The sequence below is a fragment of the Trichomycterus rosablanca genome, chromosome 23, assembly GCF_030014385.1.
Source record: "Trichomycterus rosablanca isolate fTriRos1 chromosome 23, fTriRos1.hap1, whole genome shotgun sequence".
NCBI lineage: Eukaryota > Metazoa > Chordata > Actinopteri > Siluriformes > Trichomycteridae > Trichomycterus > Trichomycterus rosablanca.
This window is the reverse complement of record NC_086010.1, coordinates 3,951,366-3,969,865: the sequence shown is the minus strand read 5'-3', so window position 1 is coordinate 3,969,865 and position 18,500 is coordinate 3,951,366. Positions and strand designations below refer to the sequence as shown.

The window sequence follows — 18,500 nt, the reverse complement described above, 5'->3', positions numbered from 1 at the left end:
AATAATGAACAATGTATTGTCCAAGCTAAAGAGCTAAAGGACCATCCAGATTTCTACCAAAGCAAATTTCAAACCCAGTCTGTCATGGTTTACAGGTGTTTTAATGTCAAGTGCTTGGGTAACTTGCACATCTGTAAAGGCCTCATTAATGATGAGGAGTACATACATACATGAGGGGTACTCATATAGGAGTGAAACATGCTGCCATCTCTTGTTTCAGCAACACACTGGGGGAAAATTACTTTTACAATGACATCAACTAGTGTCCAGTTCAAATGATTACAGAACACTGTTAAAAGAGAATGTAACTGTAGTGAACAGGCCCATGTCCCAATACTTTTGGACTGTTACAGCCATCACATTAGAACAGACGTTTATGTACAAAATACTATCAAGCTGGTTTATTAAACTTTATACATTTATTTTGGAGAGGGGGGGTTGAGTTTGTAATTTTGCACTAAAATTTTAAATCTGTATTAAAAAGAAAGTAATTTAAAATTTTATGCAATCAGTATTTTTATTATCCCACTGAAGGTGTTTGTGCCTCTAACAATCGTTTTACATTAAGTGCATCAAGTGTCAGGATACTGTATTTAACAGTGTACAGATTGTATTATTCAGAAAACACATGCGCTTTAAGATCCAAAGTAATCCAGCCAATTAAGAGTAAATATAAAACTCACTCAGTGTTGTGCTATTGCTAACTTTCCTTACAGTCGTCAGGATAATAAACGGCTCATTTCTATTCTAATGCAGACAAATGATAAATATTTAAAAGTGCACTGATCAGCAATTTATTTTTTCTCGATTGCAAATCTAGTTTGAACCATGTGGCAAAAACAAGTGTATTGTAAAAGTGATAAAACAGCATCAAGAAAACCTGATTGGCTTCACACCACTAGAATCTTTGCTGCTTAAAATATAAAAATCCAGAATCTCTCATGCTGAATGGCTGGCTTATGATAGTACAGTTAAAAATGTGAGACACAATCTGCTTCTGTAGTTCTGTCCCTCACCTTGTAAACATTCAGCTGACATTTTACTTTATGCTCTAAAATATCTTAACTGCAAGTTGTTTTTGCTATTAAGACAAATTATAGGACCAACATTTAAATTTCATTGCAGTTGTTCACTGCTGTTACGCTGCTGCAGATCAGATGTCAGTAACACACATTAAAGCCATCAAAAATAAAATGTGGTTCATATATGAGGACAAAATGGGCCACATTACCCACAGTATGAGGGCAGCCTGAAGCTGCCACAAATAAAACTAAATATTAACAAATAAAAAAGCCTAAACAGGGCTTTCATTATAAAATGCATCCCTAGCTACCATATATAGAAATAACCTCAACTTTAAACACAGTGAAATACAGCATCAACTGTACATGGGACAGTTGTGGCCTAGGGGTTAAGGTACTGGACTAGTAATCCAAAGGTTGCTGGTTCAAGCCCCACCCACTGCCAGGTTGCCACTGTTGGGCCTTTTAGCAAGGCCCTTAACCCTCAATTGCTTAGACAGTACACTGTCACTGTTCTGTAAGTCGGTTTGGATAAAAGTGTCTGCTAAATGCTGAAAATGTAAATGTATAGACATGAGTACGTAAGATTACCTCACTCCATATCACACGTTTATTAAGCGACTGTACAATAACAAATGCCAAATAAAAATAACAAATACAGATAATGGATATATAATTAAAGGGGAAAATATGCAGTGAATCTATTTCTATGACCGAATACATCAGGTCGTGTTAAATAAGGTGGAATACAGTTTATAGACAAAATACACTTTTGTCACAGCGACTGTTCAAAAATTAAACAAGTCAATCCTTTTACAAAACCGTCTCGCGAGTATTCAAGCATAGAAAATAATATCTGAACTGGCTTGGGATACATATACATATATATATAAAAATAAATGAGCTGAAATATTAATGAAGTTATATGAAGTGGTCCAAGGATAATGACAGCATATATTTTGGAAACACTTAACACACCCACAAAAATGTAACGGTTCTGTAATATTATCATGGTTGTCTCGTCTTCATCATGTCTTCTGGAATGAGGTTTCAGAGGTAAAATCTGGCAGAATGGAAGTTTGAAAAATTGGCAACAATGACCGTTGAAACATGGCTGTTTATATAATTAAGGACATTTGCAGTCATGGTAAACAAAATGATGAGTATAGAATTTATTGTTTATATACAGTTTTCTAAGGTTTTGGCTGGTCTGATGTGGACTGTATTTCACCCCCAGCTGTTAATCGGGGTCCAGCCGTGCTCAGGAACAGCACTGCGCTGAACGTGTGCAGACGCAACACTGATGTCTGGATCTGGGGGAAGCGGTGATGAAAGCATGAGCGACTTGCAGGTAGTTTTAAAATATCTTCCCTTTCTTCTTCAAAGTTCTGTGGAGAACAGAAAACAGGTCATTCACGATTTGACACGAACCAATGCACGTCTACACACATGGTAATTCATTACTATTTATGGGCTGTCAAGACACTTTAAAGTGCTGAAAAGCATAGACCAGGGGTCACCAACCTTTTCTAGACCGAGAGCTACTAAGGGTACTGAATAATACGAAGGGCTACTTGTTTGATACAAACTTCCAGAATAACATAACGTTGCACGGTTCTCCTTTAATTACATTATTATTATTATTATTATTATCAATATTCATATACAGTATATATATACACGTGTGTATATATATATATATATATATATATATATATATATATATATATATATATATACATACACATGCATATAACATTATTTATCTCTATTAATCAAAATCTGTTTCAATATTTGAAAGATATTGTTGTAAATATCTTTCTTGACAGTTGTGTATGAATGAACACATGTAGCATTTTGATCAAAATCACACTTGAGATCTTTATAGATGTATTCATCTCCATTATGAATTGTTGACAAATATTTTGTATACTTTATTAATACTTTAAAATTAATGGAAAATAAATACAAACGTTATTTTTATAAAAATATAGTTTGTAGTATTTAATGTGTTTGCATAAAATAGTTTGACATTAATCCATCTACACATGACAAAACTTGAATGGATTTATTTCTCTGTAATAAGTGAATATGTTTCCTACGTTTTTCTGTTAGTTTTTGAAGATATCCTTTATTTGTCATGTATACATATACAGATATACAGTACAATGAAATTCTTTCTTCGCATATCCCAGCTTGTTTGGAAGCTGGGGTCAGAGCGCAGGGTCAGCCATCGTACGGCGCCCCTGGAGCAGACAGGGTTAAGGGCCTTGCTCAAGGACCCAACAGTGGCTGCATAGCAGAGCCTGGATTTGAACCGCCAATCTTCCGGTTGATAGCCCAAAGCTCTACCCACTAGGCTACCACTGGCTACCGTTTGATGACAGTCCTCAACGCGTTCGCTGAAGTGGGAGCTTGATTAGCGGGTTTTATTTTAAGCTTTCTTTAAATAAATACGTCATCTTAAAATGACCATAAGTATGTTGTAGTTCGTTGCCTATTTTTATCTGTGTAAGAAATTATAAATAAAGTAGGTGTTAGGTGTTTTTTCAACCATTTTTATAGATCGGAATGGCGAATGTCAAATAAATGTTGAATAATAAACGAACTTTACCGCAGTCAAATACTGCACTGATTGTACTTATCACTACCTTTACAACATTTTAGAACAAATCATGTTTATTATCAGTTATGCACGATTTATAAAAAAGCTGTGATGTACAGGGACATTTTAGTGACACGTACTGAAGCGTCTCTCCACGTTCCTCTCAATCATTGTAAAAATATGAGGTTTTCTTTCTCTTTTCTTGTAGGTTTTTTCATTATTATTATTTCGGAATAAAACCCGCATCTCACTCAGTGTAGTAGCTGCGCATGCGCTCGCTCGCTTGTCTCAGCGTTATGCGCATGATTTAAAACTACGCAGCCCAGACCAGATCAGAGCTCATATAAACATCCAACATTTCTGTTTTTAACATTTGAAATTCAGTTTAATCATTTTCAAATCTACATCAGTGCAAGTGCCATTGATTCAAAAAGAGCAGCAACACAAGTATATATTTTTAGACGGAGCTCTAAAGTCACTATAGTACTATTTAAGAACATGTCCTGCGGGCGACTCACGTGGTCCCTGCGGGCGACCAGTCACCGTGTTGGTGACCCCTGGCATAGACTCTCAGATCATGACTTCTTTAACTTTCAACAAAGCAAAATGAGTGCAAATACTTTTTCTTTTTTTAAATTTATATTTCATCTGAAGAGAAGCTCAGGTGGCACAGTAGTCTGTTAAGCTAGCCCACTACCACTGAGATCTGGGGTCCGAATCAATGGGGCCAGCCAGCGTTTACACAGATATGACCGGCTACGTCTGTGGAAAGGGGTTTGGCTAAAGCCCTGCAATGGATGGGTGCACCATCAAGGGCATTCCTGCCTTGCACCCAGTGTGACCCTGGTATTTATATATACACACAGCAGGCCCAATATTGTATTATTTGAAAAAGACACAATTTTTATAGCCATTCAATTAACACTTAACTAGCACACACACTCAAGTTGCCCACTTAGGCTTTCCACACAATACAAAGTCACAGATCATTCAGTATTTCCAAAGAACACTGGAATGTTCAACTGGCCCAAACAGACACTGAACAGGTTCCGCAGTTGAGGCGCCTGTATGAAAGATGGTTGATGTTGGACAGGGCACGTTATAGTGTGCGGCTTGCCTCAGTCAGGGTTGGGGGTCTGCAGCTAACAAGGAATTTACAACTGGGGTAATAAAATACCACTCAAATCCTTAGTGTTGCTGGATTGTTTAGAAATTGTCTCGATGTTGAAACAGAAACGTACTTCAGGCATGTCATGGTACCAGTGACCGGTTTTGTTTATATCGATACTGCTCGAGTGGCATTGATGCAGATATCTGCACTGTCTCGGTACAATCCTACCTGCCTCCTAATTATCTGTTAAAGGTTACATGTTAAAATAATAAAAGTGAAGCATGATTTTAACCTGGAAGCATCAAGTCTCTGCTGCTCGAGAAGGCGTTGCTGGGCCTCCCAGTTAGATCTCTCATCCTCTAACTGGCGCCTCCTCTCCTCCAGCTCCTTGTGCTGTGCCTCAAGGTTCTTCCTCATTTGCTCATGACGCCTCTGGAGCTGCACGAGGATAATGGCACAGAGATCAGCTGCATCGACATCATGTCAGGAATAAAAAGTGATAGTAAAATCTGTCTGGTTCTGACTTGGTTATTGGTTACTTTAAAAAGCTAAACCAGCCATACAGAGGAACTTTGTGGGATAACAACTAACAACTTCTATCCCACTTGAGTTGTTAGGAATTTGCACTTAGTAAACATATTGGCCTTTTATTAGGAACACACACTGTTAGCATTGAATGCAGGTGTACCGTTTGACACGAGCACATTTTTTCATACACAATGTTATTCTTCCACTATTTATCAGTAGACACTTTCTGATCACATGACATGTCTGTTGTCTTTTTATTTTTGGTGGGAGCACCTATTCTCCTACCAGCATTGCTAATGAGGTGTTTCAAAACCCCCACACTACTGTACTTAATACATTTAAAACAGTACAACAAATGCGACCATGTTATCACCATGTTAGTGTCACTGTATACTACCAAAGCTCATCTGAATTTGTAGGTACAGGAAAATGAGTATGAACTACTGCACATGGTTATTGCTCACTACAACAATAACTGGACTTTTACCTCTGCCTCAGAGTCCTTCAGTTTTTGGATCTTCTCCTTAACCTTCATCTCGAACACCTGCTCCATCTCCATTTCCATCTTCTTCATTTTGGTCACATGCTCTCGCCTCTCCTCCTCCATCTGGGCCAGAGGACTCCTGGTGGTTGTACGAGAACACACATATGCAACACAGTCAGAAAACAGACTTTAATTTGACCATAGCTTTGTTTCCGAGACAGAGCCATCCCGTTATCTCCAGAGGAAGGAAGAAAGGGAGAAAGGGTTTGAGTGATACCAACACCTGCATGGCAGCACAAATCACCCACTGCCCATCATTAAGAGCATCGGTGGATAAAAGCTACAAAGCTTTCTTGACTAGCAGTGGGTCACCTTACTGTGAAGAGGGAATAAGGAAGGGAGGATGAAAAAAAATCACCCACATTTCAGGTCTTTGAAAGCTTGCAGTAACACAAAGACAAGACTTGTAGTTGCAGGTTAGAAGCCAAAGCACTGATAGCGAAACAAAGCTAAGCAGATAAAAAAAAAGCACAAAGGAGTATGCTATGCTAATGTTTAGGCTGAGAGATCGACTATAATATAAATCCTTACAAATGATCCTATAGTAGATAATGCGTCTTACTTATATTTAAATATTCCTTGGTGGACTGTCCTATAATCCGATGCAGGAGCCTTTTATGTGACAATATACACTGTTTATAGATAACAAATATATTCTGTTTTCCCCACACTTTGTTCTGGGTGGTTTGAGTATTTAAAAATTATATATATATATATATATATATATATATATATATATATATATCTCAAAACAACCTAGTAAACAACCTCTGCAGCAAGCCATAAAAAGGCTGCAAATATAATAGAACAGTTACTTTAGTTTAAAAAAAAAACAACAACAACAAATAGAAAACAGGAGTCATACTTGGTCATGTGCAAAAGTTTGGACACTATATTAAAATGCTTTCTGTTGCCAGCTAGAGGGCTTTCTAATCATATATATATTTTTACCCACTCTTGCTTGCAGAACCTTTTCCAAAAGCTTCAGTTTGTATTTGTTTAAACAGTTTAAGGTAATTTTTAATTACTGTTCTGTAGTAGATGCCACTAACTGTTTGGAACTGTTGTGAAATACAGGGTAAGGCAGTGCAGACAAAAAAGGTGCAATAACTACCACGTAATGTTCTAACACTGAATCGATATTAGGCCTAATAGTAGCCTAAACCTGACACTGATCATGTGAGGTCAAAAACCAGTTGTGCTTAAATATATTTTCCTAAAAAACAATGTTTGCCTGTTTCCATGATATGTCAATATAATCAATATTAGGGTGGGAAAAGTTACTGTGCTCTCAGCAACTCTCATTATACATCATGAAAACACTGTGGCATTCAATGATCTTCTTGCCAGTAAAACCAGTGTCTCTTGCGGCAAATGCAAACTGTTCCTTCCAGTCACTAATACAGAACTTAAAAATCTGCATCATCATTGTATTGATTCTTTTCAAGCTGGCAGCAGAGAAAGATAAGAGCATAAATACACAGACACCAGGGGGCACCATCACCAGAGAGCGCAGGAAAAAACTGATGAAATGCGCTGAACTTTGGGTAAAATGTATAAAAATACCACTTACATGCCTTCGACCGAATCAACTCTACAAAACAGAAACACACAAACTTAGCATGCTGGAATTAAAGCGTGTGAGGTGGTGCAACAAATTAAAAATAAATAAAAAAACATGCAAAAACAGAACGTGTGATACTGCGTGAAAGCAGTGAGGTAGCAGCTACTAGATTAGTGAACCAAAAAATGCAGGGTGCTCCTGCTGTGGTTTCCTGTTTAGGCTTCAGTTAGAGGTGTATTTTTTACACAGCTCTGGCTGCTGCTCAGTGAGCGCGTGACTGCTTCTGCATGCGTGTAATGTAAAAACAGACTAACCACTTTGAAACGTTCATGGTTTGGCAGATAAAACTGTTAGAAAGATGAAACAGGAAATGATGTTCGAGTTGGAATGAGAAGAATCTGTTTCGCATAGGCAACTATTGTGATGTTACACAACTGTAATGTAAAGCATTTACTGATCCCAATCTGACGTGTTTACAGAGATTCGTATCTGCTAAATTCCATGGGTGTCTCTGCAGAAATAAAAATCTGAAGCAGGTCTCAAAATAATTAGATTTTCCACTGAAGAGCGACACTTGCTACAGTCAGACTGATAATACTTCTTCCTGGTATCAGTTAGGACATTTTGGGGTTTTTATGATGACATAAAATAACTTCTTGACAGATGTTGAAAATCAAATACATCTCGTTAAACCATGTGGTTTGGGGCCCTAGATAATTTATTTATTGGGATTGTAATGCCATGTTTAACATGTTTGTGTCATTTTATGGCAAGATAGGTATTCTGTTTCTGTCTGCTTATTCTATCTTGTCTTTATAATTTGGGCTATTTTATATTTTCATTCTTAGAGACCCTAGATAAAGCCGAACTTCGACTACATTTCCAAAGGGCATTTGTAGTTCTTTGGGACAGGGCCTGTGTGTGCTTACATGGTACCTTTATGAAAACACATGGTTGGTTAGAAGTATTAATTTGGAAATGACAAAACACACGACAAACTGTGCCTGTTGAGCTATCAATCAGGCTGTGTAAAGCTGTATTAAATATTTATCTGCATTTTTTCACTTTACAGTACCTATATGAATTGTTTAAACACTCACTTGGTAAGCGGCCCTTTGCTCTTGCTGTTGTCCATGCCATTGCAGGTAACAGCAGCCAGCTTCCTGCTCCTGTAGTTCTCATAGTGGACGTTGTTAGTGACATCCTTCAGGTCCTGCATGTGAGTCCTGAGAGATAAACGCTAGCATTACGAAAGAGTAGTTCTACATTTTTTAAATCATGTTTGACCAATGGATAGATCTGGTCTGTACAGGCATTTTAATCAATTAGAGGGATGTTTCAGATGGCCGTGCCTCTACTACATACTAAAACTTTTTAAATTATCAGAAAGTAGCATATCTTAATCACAGTTAGGGTGGGGTCCAGAGTACGTGATAAGGCTCTCGTTTTACTGCATTCTTTTAAAAAAGAAGGGCTGACAATCTCATCACAACAAACCGTTTATAAGGGTTTGCTATTATGTCTGCAGGCTTTCTCTAGCCTTGCAGTATGAGATTAGTTGTCTAAACAAATATTTAACCCCCTGTGTGCACAATGTATTCATAAGCAATACAGGTTCATCCAGATAGAGGTGAGCTCTTTAAATTTGCATAGTTACAGAACCTGGACTTATTGAACAGAGTAAAACTGTGGGAGTTTCTGGGTATTTTCTATTGTTACATGACATTTTGTAAAAGTGCAAAAATGGGTCAGAGGAAAAAAAAATGTCTTTAACCCCTCAATGGTCTCTTCAAGGAAATAATGTTTAAAAATCATTTATATGTAATCTTGCAGTTCTATATGCAGTTTCTTCGGACTATACCAACAACAAACAATTAATATTATTTTACTAGTGTACACAGTATTCTTTTTAATGAGCCTCTACCAAACAGCAGAGACAGCTGGATACATTTTCAGCTGCTAGATTAAAGTTGACGTAAAGGTTAGAAAGGCAGTTTTATTAAAACCATCTACCAATATTTTTGAGTTTGACACGTCAGCCATGGAGTAGATCGGCCCAAACAAGATTATTTAAATACAGCTTATTCTTACTTAAGTATTTAGGCTCAAAGTAAAACCATTAAAGGTCTGTGTACACAAAATAATTAAAGGTTACGAATCAACATTGTACCTGATGAGCATGTTCCGCAAAATGGTGAAATCGCAGTGCTCGCTGTTCTCAACTGTGAAAAACAGAAATCTTGTTAAGACAAACACTTACACTATACAGTCAAAAGTATGTGGACATCGCTATTAATTAAGTTTAGGTTTTTCAGCCACACCCAAAGCTAACAAGTATATAACATCAGTTATACAATAGACTATATGGCAACAGTTTAGAAAAGGTCCTTTCCTGCTCCAGCATGGCTGTGCCTCATGCAAGTAAAGTGAGGTTTGGTGTAGAAGAACTCTAGTGACCTGCACAGAGCCCTGACCTCAAACCCATTAAACACCTTCAGGACGAATTTTACATTGATCGTCAGTCTGGCGTTTTCGTCCATCATTAGTAGCTGACCTCACAAATGCTCTTATGGCTGAACGGCACTAAATGGAACAGGTAGTAACTCATTACACAAGGTTTATCAGTTCGAGTTAACAGTCAAACACAGTCATGGACAATTTTGTGTCTCCAATTCAGCTCACTTGCACGTCTTTGGACTGTGGGAGGAAACCCACACGGACACGGGGAGAACATGCAAACTCCACCCAGGACCTTCTTGCTGTGAGGCAATAGTGCTACCCACTGAGCCACCATGCCACCAACAAAATCTTGTGAAAAGCCTTTTCAGATGAGCGGAGGATTAGTGGAGATGCAAATTACCAGTCATTATCATATTCTGTTTGTCTCTATACATTTTAGCAGAGTAATCTTCAAGCTAAAGGTTTGAATACAGGATTTGTATGAAGTCCGAGAAGATTACAGCAAATTCTCAGTTAACACCAGTAAGAAATGACGTAATCTGGTTTGGAAGAGAATGTTTAGTGCCAGCATCCTGGCCGGTGTACCTTCTGCCACTCCCCACGGGTACTGCCTCCCTCTAATCTTCTTTCCGTTCACCTCGATGATGGTGTTGCTCCCGACGACAGCCAAAGGCAGACGATCCTTCACGAGCAGACAAAGGTAGTTAATCTGGGGTTTCCTATAATCAATATTGCTAATGCTGCTCTGATCACTAGACTGAATTACAGTAATTACAGTATTTTGCATTATTCTCATCACCTCTTATAAGTCTATTAAATCCTTAGAAATACAAAAGAGGTAAATAAATCCGTACTTTTATTTTTTTCACGAGCTTGTTCTCCTCTTCATCGTCGGTCTCGGGGAACTCATAGATTTTGATTTTGTGCTCCTGGATTTCTCTCATGATCTGAGAAGAAACAGAAATTCAATACATTTCCTTTACATACAGATAAACCAGCACTAGACCATTTTAAAGTGGGTTTTATTCATCCTAAAGCATTCAAAGAAAGCCCAGTAAGATATGAAATTTAATCCAGTGTTACAGCTTTCATATTTTATGTGTTTTGCCTTTTGAAAAATGACCAAAATATATTTCACGACCTCCTCCCAAACAAACCAGCAAGTACATAAATAAAGTAATAAAGCAGCCACTCTCCAGGCCTTAACAGCCCTTCGTAAAATAAAGTATATGTGTTTGAGAAGGTGTGAGAGATTTCATTATGCAAACCTGTTTCTTGAACTGTTGGCACTCTTCGGGAGTAAGAGTATCTGCTTTGGCGATCAGAGGGATGATGTTCACCTTTTCATGCAACCGTTTCATGAACTCAATATCCAGAGGCTTTAGGCTGCGTAAGAAAGGATTCAGTTTAATGAAATATTCAGCTCAAAGGAAACACGTCAGATAGTTCTAAGCCCACCATGAAGAGCCGCTGTGAAACAAACCAAGCCTTCTCAGCTGTTTGGCCTGAGGCTGATATAAAAGTGATTTTTTCTCTTGGGTGCGTGACGGATTTCCGTCCAGTTTTCAGTCGTGATAACAGTGAATTAAGAGTCTGCTATTATCCATTTTGATAAGCCTGCACATTCAGATACGGAGGCACCGAGTGCACTCAGGAAACGCCAACCTTTTTTTTGTAAGCATGTTCTACTTCTTTGAGTGAGTCTCACAGGTTGCACATGACAAGGAACTGAAAAGTGACCAAAATAAAATTGAAGCAAATGAAACTACATTTGGTTTATGTTTAGATTGGACACTCTATGCCTGTTGGTTATTGGATCAAAGAAACTGGCCAAATTTGTCTAAATTCCATCTAAATTGATTTTCAGCATGTAGCAGATGCTTTTATCCTAAGCAACACACAGTATATGGTCCAAGCAATTGAGGGTTAAGGGCCTTGCTCAAGGGCCCAACAGTGGTGGGTTTTAACCAGCAACCTTCTGAATACTAGCCCAGTCACTTAACCACTAGGCTACAACTGTCCTACACAGCATGTGTCAACTGTAAAACAAGTTTGACAATTAGCACTTAATTATGTGTAATTTTGAAGCAACATAATGCAACTAACTAAGTTCGGTAGAGGCCAAATTGCAGTTTCATTAGTCAGAGAAACATGGCTGTAACTAATAACCTTCAGCTCACAATTTTACTCTAGATGGTTAAATACCTTTGGGAACCCTAATACAAGTATAATAATAACAAATATAATCACCAAGTGTCACCATTCCCTTAAAAAAAAGCACATGAGCAAAACGCACATACAGAAAGCCCCCAAAAAGTCCTACATCACACAACCGATGGTACGTCTGAACTTAAGGGAAAACAGGAACAAAGTGAGAGAAACAGAAAACCACACAAACAGCTCACCCGTGCCCTGAGGGTGCAATGAAGTACAAGCAGCAGTGAATTCTGTTGTCTGGCATCTGCCTCCTGTTAACACGTGACTCTGCATTCAAGTAATCCTCAAACTTGCTGTCGATGTGATCGATAACAGGCTGCCAGCTACAGCAAGTGAGACAAAGCACAAAGATAGGTATGCTATTAGCAATCCATTCACGGGGAGACATATAGAAACATACAGAACATACACATTATGCACTCACCAGTCACTGTTGTCTACAGCATCTCCAAACCCTGGGGTGTCCACCATCGTGAGTAGCAGCTGCACCCCTCCTTCCTTCATCAACACTTTGGATTGCTCTACCTGCAGCATACAGTGTTAACAAATTTACTCTACATTAATCAAAACCTTGGACTGCTTTATATGCAGGTAGGAGCACTGCCAGGGATTTTGGGCACAATGAAAAAATATCATATTGGGCCCCAACACCCCAGGCCACTTTGTTCTATAAAAAAAATGGTAAATGCAGATTTCGCATTTTACAATGTTATTTTAACAGTAAAATTCTTGGAAGTTTGGTTTGTTTGTTTATTAGGATTTTAACGTCATGTTTTACACTTTGGTTACATTCATGACAGAACAGGTAGTTACTTACACAAGATTCATCAGTTCTCAAGGTTATGTCGAACACAGTCACGGACAATTTAGTGTCTCCAATTCACCTCACTTGCACGTCTTTGGACTGTGGGAGGAAACCGGAGCTCCCGGAGGAAACCCACGCAGACACAGGGAGAACATGCAAACTCCACACAGAAAGGACCCGGACCGCTCCCACCTGGGGATCGAACCCAGGACCTTCTTGCTGTGAGGCGACAGTGCTACCCACTTAGCCACCGTGCCGCCCAAAATATCTTCTGGTTCTTCTCTCCCCTGTCTCAAGTTCTTTTCTTTTGGTGCAACCCTCCCAAATATTTGGGCACTAAGTGTGCACTGGTAAGTCAATGCATAACTTGGTGTCAAGTGGAATAAACCTGGACCCCTGAACATTAAAAAAACTGTTCAGTATAAAAGAGGGTCCCTAATACAGGCAGATATCTAGTGGAAACCCTTAGGTCAGATTTTTGCTTTAAGACTTCATGAACCTGACGGTGCAACCACTCATCCTTGATGGTGTACCCAACCGTATCCCAAAATATAACTCTCTGAACATTACACCCTATAAAATAAGTTAGATGACCACTATTCCACCTTAAACCATTAAGCGCAGCACTCATAAATACTGAAGCTGTTCTGAAAATATGAGCTGGTCATACTGGACAAATACAGTGTTACTTATTTCCAGCAGTTTATAATGAACAACCTTCATCACCTGTGTAACAGGTAGCACCTGCACGATTACGTGATCTTGCTTTTCTACACTTACTCTCCACTACATTTCCAAATTCTAATTACAATAGTAAACTATTTAAAACCTTCAAACCCTGAGGTGTCAAAGCCATGAAAGAGCTGACACCTTCTCCTCAAAGTGCAAGTAGTGACACGTAGCACATGGCAGCATACTATTACTGTGGTATGCTGGGAAACCAGAGGCTCGGGGCTGCATCAGCTGCCCTAAAACAATGCACACTGTCTAAAGGAAGTCGACCATTTGGTGCATGAGCAGTACCTGTACGGTCTTCTTGACTCTGTGTGACGGTCCATGGTGTTCTGAGGAGTACAGGTCCGTAAGGAAGAGTGAATTAATCAGAGTGGACTTTCCTAACCCCGATTCACCTGCAATTAAGAAAAAATAAATAAATTAAAGTGCATCGCAGGTTCATCACTTAAATTAAGGGCATTTTATAGGGCAAAAATGCTTCTATTCAAAAGAAATGCACTCGAGACCTTATGGTTGATTAGATTGTATAAGAGGACCAACACTGGCAGTAAATGGTCTCAAATCTTTAATCAAACAACAATCAAGTATCTCTTCGGCTGAGCCACAACTGACATAAAATGGCCAGAGCTGTAACTCCTGAGCCACACTGTCTACATTATTGTTTTAAACTGAGCAATTGTTTGCACTAAATTCAGTCACTGTACGGTGCTTTGAAAACAAAAAAAGCATCTAAATGACTATAAATGTAAGATCGGGTGCTTGTCATTGAAAAGGCATTGAATTTGGCCCTGGAAAATCATTAATCTGATGACGGTGGTGCACTGTTTGGTCTATGCCAGGGCACAGAATGGCCCTTTATGCTCCTGTCTTTGTGAGGGATTTTTGGTCCGGTGCCTCTTAGCACTGAGAAACAATAACTCCAGCCATTCGAAAGCACACAGTCATGAACTGTATCTCTGAAGGTCCAATTAGGAGCTTGTGAATCAAAACATGACCGAACACTAAATCCTAATATTTTATAGCAGGGCTGCACAAGAAATCTGTTTTACAATGTAAGCATTAAATTATCATTTTAAAAGCATTACAATTCTAATAACAGGTGTGATTTTAAGCATCCTCAAATAAAGACAAAGAAACTAGTCAAGAGAAAATAAATGGATGTCTCTCCTACATGGATTGTTCGGGGAAAAAAACTCAATCTGCTGAAAGGCAAACGTTAATCTACACTGTGATCTGTGATCAGTGTTTATGATGATTTGTGATGAAATTTCATATAAATAATTACAGCTCCATATGACGGCTAAAAGAATAAATGTAGGAAGGTGCTAAACACAAACATTTAATGAACTAGTTCTTTGTAGGGTAAAGAAAACAGTCCTGTGACACGAAAATACTGCACCCTGCTGTTTCACAGCTTTAATGCTACACTTCAATGTTTTGTTTCTATAATATAGAACATCATCAAACCTGCATGAACGAACACTGAAGCACCCAAAGGAAACCCAGACAGACATAAAGAGATCATATACTCCTCATATTTAGAGACCGGAAACAAGGATGGAACCCAGGCACATAGGACCCATGTTATATTGCATGGCACTCACACTACCAGCGGTGCCACCACGCTGTGCTGGATTTATTCTCGTCCTGCAGATAATTACACCATAATGAGTCGATTTAAGGAGCCCAATGGAAGGGAATAGAGGTGCAATACACTTGGCTTTGGCCAGCAATCAGTATATTACTATCGACACATGTATAGTCTGGTTCCTACAGGTTTCTTCCTGTAATTTTAAGGTAGTCTTTCCCTGCCACTGTTGCCCTCGGCTTGCTCAATAGGGGTTTTTGGTCTGTTGGTCCTAGATTCTGAAAAGTTGCTTTGAGACAATGTCTATAGTAAAAAGCGCTATATAAATAAATTTGACTTAAATTGACTAGTGATGCATCATTGTTCTGGTTCTATGAAGTAAACTCACACAATTAGCATTCATGATTTCACTAACTAAAAAGAACATAAACACTTGTCTTACAGTTAAATAAATCGAAAACCATTTTGGATGACAGTCTGCAAACTGAAAGTGTAAAGGTGGATTTTGTTACTTCTGGTATAGGGCTAACAGCTTTCCACAATACTGTACAAACATTAAACCAACAGTCAAATATGTTAGAGGTAGTGTGATGGTGTGGGAATGCTTTGCTGCTTCAGGGCCTGGGAACCTTGCCTAATTGACCGAACTATGAATTTTGCTCACCATTGAAAACATGACAGTCTGTAACCCAAAGTTTAAGCGCAACTGAATCAACAGCAAAACACACGAAGCCAATGCGAAGCACAAGAGCAAGTCTAACTGTGAATGTTTCAAAGATTTCGGGTTTAAAGTGGCCTGGTGAAAGTCCCGACCTAAACCCAAGTGAGATGCTACGACAGGACCCTGAGCAGGCAGTTCATGCCGACAAAATTCCTCTCCGGGGGGTCTGAAGTGTTTTGGTTGCAGCTGTTGCTGGTACAAGTGGCACGAAAAGTCATCAGGTTCAGAGGGGGGTAGTTTTTCTCGAGCGATATACTGCAAGTCTTGCCCAGCTTTATTTCTCTTAAATAAGTAAGGGCATCTTTTAAAACTGTATTTTGAGAAGAGAGAGTTGTGGTTTTGTCCTCATTGTTTCAAATTACATTTTGTAAAAAGAACTGAAACTATTTAATAGGGCATACTTTCTATTCCCAGAAAAAAAATCAGAGGGGGAACAAATACTTACAGCACTGCTTTATCCGCAAACTGTTCAATACCAGTGATAACAGCAAAGCTAAAATGCAAAGCCAAGCACCACAGCTCTATCGACAGGTACTAAACTGCTGTAATGATGCACATTTCCCTGACAGACCTTAAACAATTCAGCTTTGAAAACGGTCCTACTTTTCAGAACGCATAATTCTCAAACTCAGGCAGGATGTGAAATCACTGCCTTCCAACCCTGGCTTCCTGTGTGGTTATCCAGACAGCGCTTAGATCGAATGTCAAGAATGCAGTCACCCAGCTGGCCAACGTTCAAAACTAGACAGGAAATTCTCAGTTGTCAAGCATACCGAGCACACGAGGGTCCGTTAAAAGCCTTCACTTAAATATGCTTGGTTACAGTAACATGATTTATGCACACCTTAACCTCGAGGTTTAAATAAACACGGAGAGAGTGACGTTTTCCTTACCTACAACCATTAACGTGAACTCGAAGCCTCGTTTCACAGACTTCCTGTAGACCTGATTGGGGAGGCTCGCGAAGCCGACGTACCCCTCGAGATTCTTTTGCTGCTGCAGAAAACATAGCAGAACAAATGAGCGAACAGTTCAACTAAGCTTCATATGATCTATCCAAATATGTGTCACGCTTAGTGATACTCACTGCTGTGTGTTAAAATCCCAGAAACATCCAGTGACGCCAAGGTTATCATAAAATAAGGTCAAGGATCGATGGTTCATGTCACAGCATCCAAAACGCAAACGGTTTTCCCACGGGAAAGAGAAAGAGAGAAACATATTGTCAGAAAACAGACATGGTAGCATGAATCATAGGATAAATCCAGTCTGGAAAAAATCCTTCAGAGATAAATTAAGACAATAACACAACTTAAAGATAAGCGAGTTAAAATGCTGACCAGATGCCTCTATTATCCTTTAAAGAAACAGCACTTATGTATTTGTGCTACTAGTTTATATACTCATTCAAGGCATACAGTGAGTAAAAAGGCTAAAATCAAACAGGCACTAATTTCCATAATGTATTTTTAAGGACCTGTTCCGTATATGTTTTATTATTATTAGCAATGCTAAGCATTTTCCAGTGGGTTGTCCATCATTTTTATTATTCATTTGCTTAGCGTAGCCCATCAGCATAGTGGTGTGTAAACTTGGGCTGAACCAGTATAGGTTTGTTTATTTGTTTATTAGGATTTTAACGTCATGTTTTACACTTTTGGTTACATTCATGACAGAAACAGTAGTTACTCATTACACAAGGTTCTTCAGTTCACAAGGTTATATCGAACACAGTCATTGACAATTTATTGTCTCCAATTCACCTCACTTGCATGTTTTTGGACTGTGGGAGGAAACCGGAGTACCCGGAGTAAACCCACGCAGACACGGGGAGAACATGCAAACTCCACACAGAAAGGACCCAGACCGCCCCACCTGGGGATCGAACCCGGGACCTTCTTGCTGTGAGGCGACAGTGCTACCCACTTAGCCACCGTGCCGCCCCCAGTATAGGTTACTGGCTCGTCATGGCGACATGCCCTGTAGGCTGGGATTATATATTGTGTCCTGTTCGTCCTTACTGGATCAACCCAACACGGCGGAACACATATCCATGCATTCACTCACTTGCACACAACTAGGGGCAATTTACAACCCGACACTTTTCAAAGCTGGGAGAACAATGCACAATTGAACCTACAGTGAATAGTGTAAAACAGGATTATACTAGCTGATAACTCTGCAAGATAGCTGCCACTCCTACACTACATGTTCTCAAACATGAAGGCAGTGTGTGATACATCCCAAACTGCATACAAATGAGTAAACAGGATGTCAAAATATAAGTCACCAGACATATTCTGCAAATTATTACAGTAACATGTTGGTTAAAGAGTGACTTTATCTTTTAAAAACAACCAAACAACCTCGTTTAAGCAGTGTTGGGTTGTGATGAAATTAAATAAATATCAGAATGACAAAATAAATAAAATGAGTTACCAATAGTTACTCATAGACTTAATTATTGAATCATTTGTCTACAGCAAATATTTGCATTTGTCAAAATGGCATACTATGCAGGAGCAGGTGTCTGACCTATGACGTATCATTACACCATTTTCACTCTTTCTGTAAACAGCTTCCTATCCACCTACTTTCAT

The 18,500-nt window shown here is 39.0% G+C and overlaps 1 protein-coding gene across 1 annotated transcript; it reads right to left on the bottom strand.

The window, feature by feature from the left end:
- Positions 1-1,609: 1,609 nt before the first annotated feature.
- Positions 1,610-18,500, bottom strand: septin7b (septin 7b). Its single transcript, XM_062985176.1, has 14 exons — positions 18,495-18,500; positions 16,794-16,896; positions 13,880-13,986; positions 12,476-12,576; positions 12,240-12,374; positions 11,103-11,220; positions 10,689-10,781; positions 10,420-10,516; positions 9,545-9,596; positions 8,475-8,600; positions 7,384-7,404; positions 5,754-5,889; positions 5,031-5,176; positions 1,610-2,410 (listed from the first exon to the last, which is right to left on the bottom strand). Exons 1-14 carry the CDS (start codon positions 18,498-18,500, stop codon positions 2,380-2,382), a joined length of 1,272 nt encoding a protein of 423 aa, XP_062841246.1. The 3' UTR covers positions 1,610-2,379.